The 15089-nt window shown below is 36.9% G+C and overlaps 1 protein-coding gene across 1 annotated transcript in view; it reads right to left on the bottom strand.

Annotated features, from left to right (window-relative positions):
* Nucleotides 1-14476, bottom strand: part of LOC124616790 (gamma-tubulin complex component 6) — a 254299-nt gene extending 239823 nt beyond the window's left edge. Inside the window, exon 1 of the mRNA XM_047145205.1 lies at nt 14003-14476. Within this exon, the coding sequence (XP_047001161.1) occupies nt 14003-14032 (30 nt within the window). The 5' untranslated portion in view covers nt 14033-14476. The remainder of the gene's footprint in view (nt 1-14002) is intronic.
* Nucleotides 14477-15089: the final 613 nt, after the last annotated feature.

The raw sequence follows: 15089 nt of genomic DNA, 5'->3' as shown, positions 1-15089 counted from the left end.
CTTGAAAGGAGGATATAAGATGAACATCAACAAAAGCAAAACGAGGATAATGGAATGTAGTCGAATTAAGTCGGGTGATGCTGAGGGAATTAGATTAGGAAATGAGACACTTGAAGTAGTAAAGGAGTTTTGTTATTTGGGGAGCAAAATAACTGATAATGGTCGAAGTAGAGAGGATATTAAATGTAGACTGGCAATGGCAAGGAAAGCGTTTCTGAAGAAGAGAAATTTGTTAACATCAAGTATAGATTTAAGTGTCAGAAAGTCATTTCTGAAAGTATTTGTATGGCGTGTAGCCATGTATGGAAGTGAAACATGGACGATAAATAGTTTGGACAAGAAGAGAATAGAAGCATTCGAAATGTGGTGCTACAGAAGAATGCTGAAGATTAGATGGGTAGATCACGTAACTAATGAGGAAGTATTGAATAGGACTGGGGAGAAGAGAAGTTTGTGGCACAACTTGACCAGAAGAAGGGATCGGTCGGTAGGACGTGTTCTGAGGCATCAAGGGATCACCAATTTAGTATTGGAGGGCAACGTGGAGGGTAAAAATCGTAGAGGGAGACTAAGAGATGAATACACTAAGCAGATTCAGAAGGATGTAGGTTGCAGTAGGTACTGGGAGATGAAGAAGCTTGCACAGGATAGAGTAGCATGGAGAGCTGCATCAAACCAGTCTCAGGACTGAAGACCACAACAACAACAACATGGCAAGAATGGTATCATTAGCCCCTGTGGCACAGGGTAAGAAGTACAGTAGCTATTAGTAACCAGCTATATGTACAAGAGATCTTTGATTGTTTCCCTTAACTCTGTGCAGCTAATGGAGTGATTTACTGTGTGCAAAAACATTCTCCACATTCTGTTTTTGCTATGTGATCGTTCATTGTGTTTTTGACTTTGTAGCTTAAGAATAAGTGAGATCTCTGCAAACAGCTCACACATGAAAAACATCCAACCATAAACATAACGCAGTCATTAATCCAGAACGTGACAATTTTCCTCTTAAGCTGACAGAAGGATTCCATGATATAAGCATACTGGTATGATAGATGCCAGTTATAATGATATCTGCCCAGTTCTGCATCACTGTTCATAAACAGCCAAAACTACTGGACAGCATCTAATTGTTTCTGCTGACCATTCATCCTAGCAGAATACTCTTTCCGTTAGTTGAATAAACACAAGAAATTGGTTACTTAGTGTGAGTTATCACATCCCTCCTGCAGAGACAAAAGGAGACATAAGTGTTATCCAGAAAGAGCTGCAGAGTCATTCATTGAGTATTATGTGAACTATCACACGCAGTGGAAATGAACAGAGTTTTGGAACAGAAATTGTAGTTGCCATAACTGATGCAAAAGAAGTGCGCAACTATTCAGTGACAACCCTATTCAAGTTGTAGCTTCATATAAAGTAGGTACACTAGCTAGAATAGTGCAGAATAAATTGAGAGAATACTGATTGACTGACTGGACTTGGTCACCTTTAATGTGGCATTAAGTTGTTTTTCATTATTTAAAACTAAGGATTTTCAGTTTTCTTTTGACACAGTAACTATACTTCATTTTTACCATGTGAGGTATCACAATGTTCAGCACATTGGAGACACATTTAAGAGGATCAAGTTTCAAATATTAATCCACTGATTCAGAAATACAGCTTTTGGAGAAACTGATCAACAATGTAAGTGAGTAATTCACAAAACTGTACAGCTTAATGCAAGTGTGTGCTAAAAGAATTTAAAATAATTCAACCAAGTAATACTTATAGATGGGGAAACAATCAATTCAGGCCTGCTAGTCACATTCATTATTTTCAATATCATTGTTGTTAAATTGTCTATTATCAGGAATAAGCATGACACCCCTAAGCCAGCCTTTACACTATAGTCCACGACAATGCCATTCTCAATGGTTAAAACACAATGAAAATTTCACAATGATGTATAGGCCTTACTAGTAAATTAAAAGTGAAAATTGATGCTAAAGATAAAAGTAACACTCTACAATTTGTGATTTCTGAAGATTTCACAGTGTGATTGAGTTGTATAATTTTCAATGTCTGGCCAGGTTGTGTGTACTGTTTTTAAGCATAATATTTTGAGCACTGACCTAACAATTACTCTAGTATTTTAGGCCATGGAATTACATGTGCTCATCTAAAGGACTCCAACCACTCTTGTTCAAGAAGGAGGTGAACTACTGTGCACGAATACACAACCAAGTTGAATGTACCTCTACAGCACATCTTATTTCAGGAACTGAACCCCAACCACAACTATCAAAAATTATAAAAACTACTGTGTTATATTAAGAAAAGTTATTAAAAAATCCAGGAGTATGAGTATCATGTCTGAAATCAGCAACTCTGATAATAAAATTAAAACAATTTGGAATATTATTATTAAAAGAGAAACAGGTCAACCAAGAGCAGAGGAAGACAGTATTACCATCAAATTGAATGAAACTTTACGAACAAAAAGTCAGAAGTTGAAAATATTTTTAATAATCAATTTCTAAATGTTGTGGATATAGTAGGATCCAGGTGTTCATTAGAAGATGCTAGGCTGTTAATGGAAGAGGCCATACCTATGCAATTTGATACAATTGAAATCTCACCCACTTCTCCCTCTGAAATTAGGAAAATAATGAACTTGCTTAAAAGCAAAAACTCACATGGAATTGATGGCATTTCCAGCAAAATACTAAAAGCTTGTTCTCAACAGATAAGTAAGATTCTCAGCCACCTGTGTAATAGCTCTCTGGAACAGGGCATTTTCCCTGATAGACTGAAATATGCTATTATTATACCTTTGCATAAAAAGGGGGATAGATCTGATGTCAACAATAACCGTCCAATCTCCCTTCAAACAGCTTTATCCAAAATTTTTGAGAAAGTAATGTATTCAAGAGTAGCTTCACATATCTGTAAAAATGAAGTACTAACAAAATGTCAGTTGGGTTTCCAGAAAGGTTTTTCAACAGAAAATGCCATATATGCTTTCACCAGTCAAATTTTGAATGATATGAATAACCGAACACCACCCATTGGGATTTTTTGTGATCTCTCAAAGGCTTTTGATTGTGTAAATCATGAAATTCTGCTAGACAAGCTCAAGTATTGTGGCATGAGTGGGACAGTGCACAAATGGTTTAATTCATACCTAACTGGAAGAGTGCAGAAAGTTGAAATAAGTAGTTCTCATAACATGCAAAGATCAGCACATTCCTCAAACTGGGGAACTATCAAGAATGGGGTTCCACAAGTGTCAGTCTTGGGTCCTTTGTTGTTCTTATTATATATTAATGACTTGCCATTCTATATTCATGAAGAGGCAAAGTTAGTTCTCTTTGCTGATGATACAAGTATAGTAATCACACCTGACAAACAAGAATTAACTGATGAAATTGTCAATACTGTCTTTCAGAAAATTACTAAGTGGTTCCTTGTAAACGGACTCTCACTGAATTTTGATAAGACACAGTACATACAATTCCGTACAGTGAATGGTATGACGCCATTAATAAATATAGACCTTAATCAGAAGCATATAGCTAAGGCAGAATATTCCAAATTTTCAGGTGTGTCCATTGATGAGAGATTAAATTGGAAGAAACACGTTGATGATCTGCTGAAACGTTTGAGTTCAGCTACTTATGCAATAAGGGTCATTGCAAATTTTGGTGATAAACATCTTAGTAAATTAGCTTACTACGCCTATTTTCACTCATTGCTTTCATATGGCATCATATTTTGGGGTAATTCATCACTGAGGAATAAAGTATTTATTGCACAAAAGCGTGTAATCAGAATAATAGCTGGAGTCCACCCAAGATCATCCTGCAGACATTTATTTAAGGATCTAGGGATATTCACAGTAGCTTCTCAGTATATATACTCTCTTATGAAATTTGTTATTAACAACCAAACCCAATTCAAAAGTAATAGCAGTGTACATAACTAAAATACTAGGAGAAAGAATGATCTTCACTATTCAAGATTAAATCTAACTTTGGCACAGAAAGGGGTGAATTATACTGGCACTAAAGTCTTTGGTCACTTACCAAATAGTATCAAAAGTCTGACAGATAACCAACAAGTATTTAAGAAGAAATTAAAAGAATTTCTGAATGACAACTCCTTCTACTCCATAGAGGAATTTTTAGATATAAATTAAGAAAAAAAATATTAAAAAAAAAAATAAAAATAAAAAAATAAAGAAAAACAAAAAAACACAAAAAAATAAAGTTGTTATATTAACTTAAGTATGTTGTTAAATTAACCTAATTATGTCATCTATTGGAAAATTCGACTTGTTCCACATCATTACAAAATATCGTATTCATGATCCATGGAACTAGTATTAATCTAATCTAATCTAACAAGGTTTCTTTTATATGAATCTCAAAACCACTGGCTTGTAAAATGGAAGAAAATTAAGGAAGTGAGTAGCAACGAGAATTCAGAATGAAAAAACAAAACTTAAATGATAAACAAAACAGTGTTTAAATAACAACCAAGTACGTCACTTTTCTTCTAATTGTACAGGTCTTCTTTAACTTCTTTAACTCCAGAAGATGGTTCAGCACAAAGAAATGATGAAAAGGACAATAATAAATAAACTAGAGGAGAAATCAAGAGTGTGTCTTTTTATTCAAATGAGCATGGAATTTAGAAGCAGTGTTGTCCAGCCAAATTTCCACTCATTTAAGGAGATGTGAACCGACATATTACACACAATATATCAAGTGGAGACAGTACAAGTGTCTCCTGATTTCACTTTATTTTTGGGTGTGATTCAAGAAGAATCAACCTCCTCTAAACTTTTTCTTACACAGTTACCCAGAATCTGTGCAGAGATAGCTGCAATCTTTCATGGCCAATAAGTTTATTTGCTATTACGATGCATGTCAATTATAAGGTAATAACTTTCAATCTATATGATTATCTTCAGATCTGCACTCATCATAATGTTAACCATTACAGCAGAATCATCACTTTACGATGCGTACCAATCTGAAACCAGTTATCTTGCAACTTATGTGCAACCAGGACAGTAACTGAATTGTTATTAATCTATTAAATTTAATAAAGTTTTAAAAATTGTATATTTAGCAGGTATTAATGGTAATTACATGGAAATTCATGCTCAATCTCTTAAAGCATTTTACTTAAAGAAAGGCAACATATTACTGAAAAGTAGGATTTCAAGTTATTAGATTTGCAGTTATGATTTTGTTTGACTCTTTAATTATATTTTAAATTCTTAACATTTTATGATGAGAACAACATGAAACTAGATATATACTGCATAAACAACTGAAAGATAAGACATTGTATTACGACTAGTGCACAAGAAAATAAATGTTCAAGCACATCAAGATAAGAATCCCTTTTAATGCTTTCAGACTTTCCAAACACCCTTTTGATATCCAGTATCTGAGTATTCTCATTAACGATCCTGTTCTTCAGATACATAAATATTCAAGTGACCAAATCATCATGGCAAATTTAATTCACACTCTGTATGCTCTCTTGCCACAAAAATAAGCCTATACAAAGCCAAACTGATGTAGCCACCAAATTCATGTAATATAGAAGAATGAAGCAATTGAATTAATAGTAATAGTAAAAAGGAGTTCACAACTTATTACATCATCTATATCTGTAGACAGCTATCAAAGAAAATAAAATGTTCTTAGTTATTATCCCGTACTATTCTTTTAAAACCCAGTAACTTGATCTCTCTGTTTGGATCTTTCATTGAAGACTTCTGGTGTTCACAGGAAACTGAATAGTGCCAAAAGACAGCCACTTTCACACATAAAAGGACATTCTCCCATTCATATTCTAAGACAGGGAATTATTGGGTAAAAGTCCTTCAGGCTAAACGTAAGTCATCATTATTGTTTTGGTACAAGAAGCAAGCTGTAAAAAAATGAGGAATTCAACCAAAACATGTCAGAAAAAAATTGCTGTTACTAGGCTGGTTGTTAACAGGCTGCTGAGGTGTTCACATTTCTGTGGCCAGTAATGACTTCCCTGACAGTCCAGTGCTGCAAAGGCAAGCACACACCTATCATCTTTGTTAAAATTAGCCACATTCACAGAAATGTATATAGATTCTCAGATTTTCCTTCTACAGATGTTGCATTATTGGATAACACACATATATTGCTAGAATCTATAAGCTGGCCACAGTCTTCCCTGTTCTCCATTACTATAGATTTCACATTTTGTTTCAAACTTGGGTAAGATTCACACTATTCTTTTATTGGCCTTAAGTTTGCTATAAAATATGGGACTTATACAATTTCAGTAAACTGCTGTTCTGGAGACACAGTAGTCTTATAAAGGTTTCATTGTCTTCGTCTTCTTCTTACCTGCATGTTTAATAGATCATTAGGTGACTCCCATTCTGCTTTACAGCATTAATGGGGTAGCTGTCATCTCCCCTCGTAATTCATCCAGTGGCTTCTCATACATCTGTTGGTTTAACAGAACAATCGACGTAGCTCAAGAACTCTTGTAATTATATTTCCTCACTTGCCTTAATTATGAGAGCAGCCTTTTGCTCTTGCCACATGAAAGGCTGTGAGATTCTCAACTGGTGGCCTGTATCTGAGTTTGTACCGAGCCACTCACTTGCACCTGATAGCAGAACGGCATTTGTTGTTCCACCAAGTGACAGATAGTTCTTACAAATGCCTAGAAGACTTTGGGATACATGCTGGTAAAATGACCCACCCATTCCCGGCCCAAACAGCCAGCAGTATTTGTTTGCTGCGAAGCCATCTTGGGGTTTTCTTTTCAAGACTGCCTGATCTGGATGATGTATTCACACTGGAAAGTGGCCACTGGAATGCAGACAACTGACCACTTCCCACTGAGCAGCAAGCACAAAGATTGGAGAAAAAAAAAGCAATTAGATTAATGTCAAAGAACAGCTCTACAGAACTTCACAAATGTGTGCTTTGCCCCAAGTTCAGAACACATAGATCTTCTATCCACAACAAGCTTTCAATAGCACAATCCTGCAGGACACTATGTAGTAGCCAGAGCACATGATGTGCATTAAACACTTCACACAGAGGAGAAAAACAACTTGGGGGTGGAGGGTGCTATGTGCCAAGGTTGTGGAGAAACTGTTTGTCTAGAGCAGCAACAGGGAACAGATATAGGCAACTATCAATGGCTTATTCAACACATTATCTACCACAATAACTGCTTGCAGGAGCTGCTATGGAAATTTTGCACCACAGAACTGAAGAAAATTGCTTCACGAAAATCATAACAATTAGAGACGTGAGATTCAAATATAATTGTGCTTCAGTTCTGTGAAGTGCATTAAGTTGTTATGGAATATTAATATTGTGTAATTCAGTTTTTAATTACCATTATAAATTTTAATGGAAAAAAAAATCACGACTCAGTTATCCCCTAGCAACAGGTACCCCAACTGACTTCACATTAGGTGAAAATCAGTCACATTTAACTGTTTAGACTGATATTACAACAATTCACAAAACAGTGAGAGAAAGGAAACCATATCTTACATCAACACTTTTGGATAAAGTAGGGAAGAAGATGTCAAGGACAGAACACTGTGGAGGAGGCTACTTGACAAGACCATAAACCGACTGCAATTCGTGGTGCTAGGAGACAAAGAGTAAGTAAGAAGAAAAGACAATACACCTTACTGTTGGCAACAGCTTCCTAACATTTCTCTCTCATTCAAAAAAAAAAAAAAAAAAAAAGTTATGCCCATTACATCACATAACTGTCACACTGTAAATACTAAACATGCAGTTACATGTACTTCAGTATAATGACTATGCAGAGATGTTTTTAATGTCTAATCAAGGTTATATTCTTGTAAGTAAATGCTGATTATCATAACTAGGATGTCATAAAACTATTATATGGTCTTCCATCAGAAATAAATAAAAACAGCTTGTACTTAGAAGCATCTCAATCACACAAGAATCAATTTTTAGTGTCCTATAATCTTGATTTTGTTGTGGTCTTCATCCTGAAGACTGGTTAACGCAGTTCTCCATGCTAGTCTAGCTATTCAAGTAACTACTGCAACCTTCACCTACTGCCTCCCTTTACAAATTTTAGCCCTCACATTTCCCTCCATTACCAAACAGACAATTCCTTGGTGTCTTAAGACATGTCCTGTCAACCGACCTCTTCTTTTAGTCAAGTTGTGCCATAATTTTTTCCCCCACTTTGATTCAGTACAATTTTATTAGTTACTCAATCCACATATCTTACTTTCAGGATTCTTCAATAGCATCACATTTCAAAAACTTGTATTCTCTACTTGTATAAACTGTATACCACCCATGTTTCACTTCTGTAAAAGGCAAAAATTCCGACAAATACTTTCCGAAAAAGGCTTCCTTATGCTTAAATTAATATTAGATATTAAATCCCTCTTTCTCAGAAATGCTTTTCTTGCTATAGCCAGTTGACATTTTACATACTCTCTAATTAGGCCACCTCTGATAGCTTGCTGTCCAAATAACAAAACTCGTCGACTACTTTTAGTGGCTCATTTCTTAGTCTAATACCAATCAGACTTGCCCAATTTAATTTGGCTACATTCTGCTACCTTTGCTTCACTTTTGAAGACATTCATCTTATACCCTCTTTTAAAGACACTAACTATTCCATTCAACTATTCTTACAAGGTCTTTGCTGCCTTGGATAGAATTACAATGTCATCACCAAACATTGAATGTCTTTATTCCTTCTCCCTGAAACTTAATTCCCTTCCAAAATTTCTACTTTGTTTTCTTTACTGCTAGCTCAATGAATAGGTTGAATAATGTCGTAGATAGGCTGCAGGCCTGTCTCCTCACTCCCTTCTCAACGACTGCTTCCCTTTCATATCCTTCTAGTTATAACTGCAGTGAGGTTTCTACACAAGTTGTAAATATCCTTTCATTACCATATTTTATTCCTGCTACCTTCAAAATTTCAAAAAGTTTATTCCAGTCAATATAGTCAAATGTTTCTTTAAAAAAATCTACAAATGCTATTAATGTAGGTTTGTTCTTTAACCTACCTTCTAAGATAACTCATTGGTCAGTATTGTCTTGTGTGCTCCTACATTTCTCCAGAACCTGATGGTTCTGTAATATTCTCATCTGTCAGCACTTGTCATTCTTGGAATTGATATTATTACATTCTTTTTGAAGCATGAGGGTATTCCATGAGTCTCGTATTAATGTAAGTCAATAAATATGTAACAAACATCAATTTACCATATACCATGTTTAAATTACATCAAATATTTTGCCAGCAGATAGCAGCATATATATGCTTGTTGTACAGGCTGAGGGACATCACGTGGCAGATGGTGTAAGATAGAGGGGGTGCTGCATGATTGCATGTGAGTCGTGCAGAAGGCAGTTGTACAGTTTTTGTGGGAGAAAGGACAGTCGACAGAAAATGTGCATCACAAATTGGGTATCATGTATACCGACAACTGTTAATCACAGAAAGCCATGTTCGATTGGAACCAGGAGTTTAACAAGCAAAGGTAAAGCATCAGAGCGTCCTGGTGATCCTATGGTATTGGCAACTGTAACTACAGGTATTCGAAGTGTCCGATTCCACCCATCTCCTTTGACCCATGATGTCATCAATATGGTGGAAATGGCTATTCTAAGCGTCTCCAATATGGCGCCTATGATATCACTACATACACACGGCAAGAAACATGGAAATACGTATAAATAAGACAATAACATCTCTCTCCAAAAATACAATTAAACTAATGGGACAATTGTGGGAAATTGGGGTGTTTTAGGGAGGGGACAAGCTAAATATAACAGTAAGAAGAAAAAAAACCACACCACAAAAAAGTATTGCAAAATCTACAGGAATCTGACACTTCCCTTGACCTACATAGGTCAACAGCAGCTGTCGATACCAAAATACCAACACCTACAGAAAAAACTACGGAAATTGGAATCAGACATTTCCCTTGACCACAGCTGACGGTACCAAAACACCTATACCTACATATAAAAATACAAAAATTGGAATTGGTCATTTCCCTTAACCTATACAGGTCAACTATAACTGCTTACACGAAAAAACCAACACCAACAGCAACGAATCAAAACCACAACACCTCAACAATTAAAAACTCAAACATCTCTACATAAATTAAAACACATTCAATACACAAAACATTACAACTTAATAAATTTCGGCCAGCCATCACACACACACACACACACACACACACACACACACACACACACACAGAGAGAGAGAGAGAGAGAGAGAGAGAGAGAGAGAGAGAGAGAGGACGCCATCAGACACAACAGGACGACGACATCTACATTATGTCATGGGTCAAAGCAGACGGGTGGAATCGGATGCTGCATATGGAACAGATCATTCATTATGAACAGTGTGTGAGATCAACAATATTGTGAACGCTGTAGGCTATTCACACAGAACCATTTACAACATCGCACATGAGTAGATGAAGTTTCATAAAGTTTGTGCATTGTGGTTATCCTGCATGTTGACTGAGGAACACAAAATGAATCAAATGGCTCTGTCTTCGCTGCACCTCATACAGTACTCTGGGGGTAAGAGAGCTTCAGGGCATGTATTTTTACAGGGGACAAGTCTTGAGTTCACCATTTTCAACTGGAAATCAGATGACCATCCATGGAATGGAAATATTCAACCTTCTTCGCAACAAAAAGTCCAAGACCATTCCATCAGATTCCACAGTTATATGCACCATTTTAGGACAAAGGGGTCGTACTGATTAAATTCCAGCCCTATGGAAAGACTGTGACTGCCTTGTCATAATGCGCCACTCTGCGGAAACTCCGACAGGCCATGCACCGCAAATTATCTGGCCTCTTAACAAAGGGAGTGAATCTTCTGGATGACAATGCCTGTCTTCTCACAAAAAATGAACACAGGAACTGTTATGACTTGCAATCTCTGTGCTACAGTCCTGACTTTGCCACCAATGACTAACATCTGTTTGGGTCCATAAAATCTTATTTAGGAGGCTGACATTTTGAAAATTAGTGGTTACATGTTGGCTCCAAAAGCTTCTTTGCTACCAGCTGTCAAGGTCTTTTAAAGGTAAGGAATGAGTGTCTGAACGCTCAGAGTGAATACACAGAAAAGTGAAATAACTTTCAGGGAATTACACTGATTATTATTACACCACTTTAAAACTTATTTACTGACTTACCCTTGTATATCTTACATATTAGGTGGGACAGTTTTGTCACGTCAGTAATTCCAAAGGAATGCCACCCACCCCAAGGGACTTGTTAATACTTAAGTCTTTCGGTACCCTGTCAAATTCTTCTCGCAGTTTCACATATCTCATCTTCATCTACTTCCTCTTCCTTTTTCTATCAGACTAGTTTCAGATGCATTTCCTTTTTACAGATCTGCTATATATTTCTTTACCTTTCAGCTTTTCCTTCTTTGCTTATTACTGGCTTGCCTCCTGAGTTTTTGATATTCACAAACCCATTTTCTTCATCTCCCGAGGCTTCTCTCATTTTCCTGTGGGAAACTCTTTCCTCTAGTTATGCATACTTCTGCAGCCTTCCCTTTGTTCTGCTTAACTGATTTGCAATGTCTGTATGTATTTCCTTTCACATGCTTTATTTTTGTGTGTTTTCTTTTCATTTTGCAATTAAAGTCAATACCTTCTGTGTTACCTAAAACTTTCTACTAAACCTTATCTTTTTACATATTTCATCCTCTGCTGCTTTCACTATACCATCTCTCGAAGTTATGCATTTGTCTTCTATTGTGTTCCTTTCACACACTTCAGTCAGTCATTGCCTAATACTCCCTCTGAAACTCAGAACCACTTTTGTTCTTTCCTTCATTTACTACCCTTACCCAATTTATTCACTTCTGATCAGCAGTTCATAACCAATAGAGTCCATGTTTGCCTCTTGAAATATCTTACAGTTTAAAATTTAGTTTCAATCAGTATGAAACCTTCCAGTGTCACCAGATCTCTTCCAAATATACAAACTTATTACACGATTCTTAACATGCTGACTGCCCCATGCATACTGATGGACATTACACCACCTGGCAAGGATGGTAACAGCATTAGCCGTGAGGCTCCGCTGTGGCTGCCATTGTGTACATAGTGTCAGGCATGTGATTCTGCTGCAGCCACTGGCCATCATTGTGATAAACGAAGTGTTTCTCAGTCCAAAATTCCACTGGATGGTTTCTTCTTTCACTCCTTTCCCTAGGCCACATTATCTTAATACCTTTCCTTCGCTTCCTTTTCCTACTATTGTATTCCAGTTCATCATCACAATTAAATTTTTGTCTTCCTTAACTATTTGAATAATTTCTTGTATTTTATAATACATTCTTTGAACATCATCATCATCTGCAGAGTTAGATAGCATACAAAAGTTTTACTGCTGTGGTGGGTGTTAGCTTGTGTACATGTCTTGACTATGGTTGGTTGGTTGGTTTTGAGGAAGCAGACCAGACAGCGAGGTCATCGGTCTCATCGGGTTAGGGAAGGATGGGGAAGGAAGTCGGCCGTGCCCTTTCAGAGGAACCATCCCGGCATTTGCCTGGAGCGATTTAGGGAAATCACGGAAAACCTAAATCAGGATGGCCGGACGTGGGATTGAACCGTCGTCCTCCCGAATGCGAGTCCAGTGTCTAACCACTGCGCCACCTCGCTCGGTGTCTTGACTATGATAATGTGCTTACTATGCTATTCATAGTACTTCACCTGCATTCTATTTTCTTATTCATTATTAAACATACTCCTGCATTACCCCTATTTGATTTTCAATTCATAACCCTGTACTCACCAGACCAGAAGTCCTTTTCTTCCTGACACTAAACATTACTAATTCCCACTACACATAACTTCAGCCTATCCAGTTCCATTTTTAAATTCACTACCCTACCTACCCAATTAAAGGATCCAAAATTCCACATTCAGACCTGTAGAATGTTAGTTTAGTTTTTCCTGGTGCCTACATTCTCCTGAGTAGTCCCTGCCCAGAGACCCCAATGAGGGACTATTTTACCCAAGAGTATGCTACAATTTAATTAACACAGTAGAGCTGCATGCTCTCATGAAAAATAACAGCTCTAGTTTCCATTTGTTTTTGGATGTCCATAGGACCAACACACTAAGGTCATGTTGGCTAACATTACAAGGCCAGACTAGAAAATCATTCACACTACATCCCTTGCTGCTACCAAAAATGTTGCTGCCCTCTTCAAGAACCACATTTGTCTGGCCTCCCCCCTGATATTCCTCCAGTGTTGTTGCTCTTGTGGTACAGCTGTCTGTACCACTGAGGCACACAGGCCACTTGATCCACCATACTTATATCTTTGTATATACACTACACTGTGTGTTTGCTACCTTACCAGACAGAGTTAACAAAATACATTTGGGACTAATTTAACAGATTTCAAATTTCAATATGTATTTATTGCAGGAGGGTGTTTAATAATAAGGCTTGTAATCTATTTCTGAAATTCTAGGAATCACCCGTTACCTTTTGCCTATGGGAATACTGTTGAAGATTTCTTTCACTAGAGATACAGCTTCACTCTGCACAAAAGTGCAAAGACCAAAGAACTTTGTTTAACGACTTAGGTCTATCTTTTTGCACATTAGTCCATAGTCAACACAAAAGCAGGGAAGTCATAATGTTATTCAAGATTAATATGAATTCCAGGACTCTAGGAAAGTTATGTGATCATTTAATGTAGTAAATGGGTTAGCTAGTGGTGCACGATAAATACAAAACTGAGTACGCCTATAAGCTGTGCAAGCACCTTTGCTCGAGTCTCTTGAAAAACAAATGGTAGAACGAAACATGTACTTCAGAAAAATTGTACATTTCCTGCAAGGGGTCGCAAAAACGAATAATTCTAGGGCAATAAAAGCATAATTTCATGCTTATACCTTGAAATATCAACTTACTGTAGATTGCCTCTGAACACACGTCTCCATAACTCGCTTGAATAAATTGTATTGTATGTCATTTGAAACTAAATGGCAAGCCCTATGAATGCAACCTTACACGTTTATGTACGGGCGAAAATCGTAATCTGATTTTCGCCTTCATGTTTATGTGTCACTCCTGACTTAAATTTGCTACCTCGGGCACTTGAACGTTTTTTCGAGCGTCACTTGTTTAACACAAATGGCCTCTGCAAATCAGCTGTTGTTGACACTGTATGTTTCTGTCATTCAAAACAAGAAGTACTTCGGAACGATACGGTAGGAGAAAATAAGATCCCTTTAGGTACTATTGCCAGACGAGATACCAGGGACTGTCACATAATTTCGCATAAACACAAGTTATTTATGTTGCGTTTTCAAAGTCGTAAACATTGGCTGCTGCGCTACTCTGAATTTCCCCCCTTTTTTCTGTTTCAACCAACGAGTTGGTTCCAACTGATTTTTTGTTCTGGCAGCGCTTAGTCGATCTTATATTGTTTGCGTTTATCCTTTGTTTATTTGACTACAGGCGAACTCGCACTGGCCGTCAATGCAACGGCAAGAATATATTTCACACTATAGTAATGGGCTAAACTGCGATTTTCCGTTATCAGTGATTTCTGGGAATAATACTTTTCAGTCACTTATACAGATGTTTGAGTTCTGTTGTTTTAACATTACAAAGTCCTGTATGCATGTGTAGTATTAACCACAACTGTCATATTGGAAGCAGAATCAAACACATTTTTAGGTTACTTGTCTCTAAATGATATTTTCAGGAGAAAAGTGCAATGTTGGTTGTTTGTTATTGATACAATACATGCAGAGACACAGCTGTGTTTGACAAAACAACAACTGGTACTGAATGTGCTTTCGTCATATAATATGCACACACAGTACATCGACCTCTTGAGAAACAAGGTTCTTATAAGTTATTATAAAGTACGAACATCGGTCATCAGATGGCACTAGGCAAAGAATGTTAACTGCGCTTTTTCGTTACTACTTGCGACTTCTAGCTGCGATTTATCACAGAAATCGCATTAGGACTCGATAGTGTATCGCA

Source organism: Schistocerca americana, chromosome 5 (genome assembly GCF_021461395.2).
Source record: "Schistocerca americana isolate TAMUIC-IGC-003095 chromosome 5, iqSchAmer2.1, whole genome shotgun sequence".
NCBI classification, from domain to species: domain Eukaryota; kingdom Metazoa; phylum Arthropoda; class Insecta; order Orthoptera; family Acrididae; genus Schistocerca; species Schistocerca americana.
Note: the sequence above shows the minus strand (reverse complement) of the source record. Positions and strands in the feature narration are given on the sequence as shown.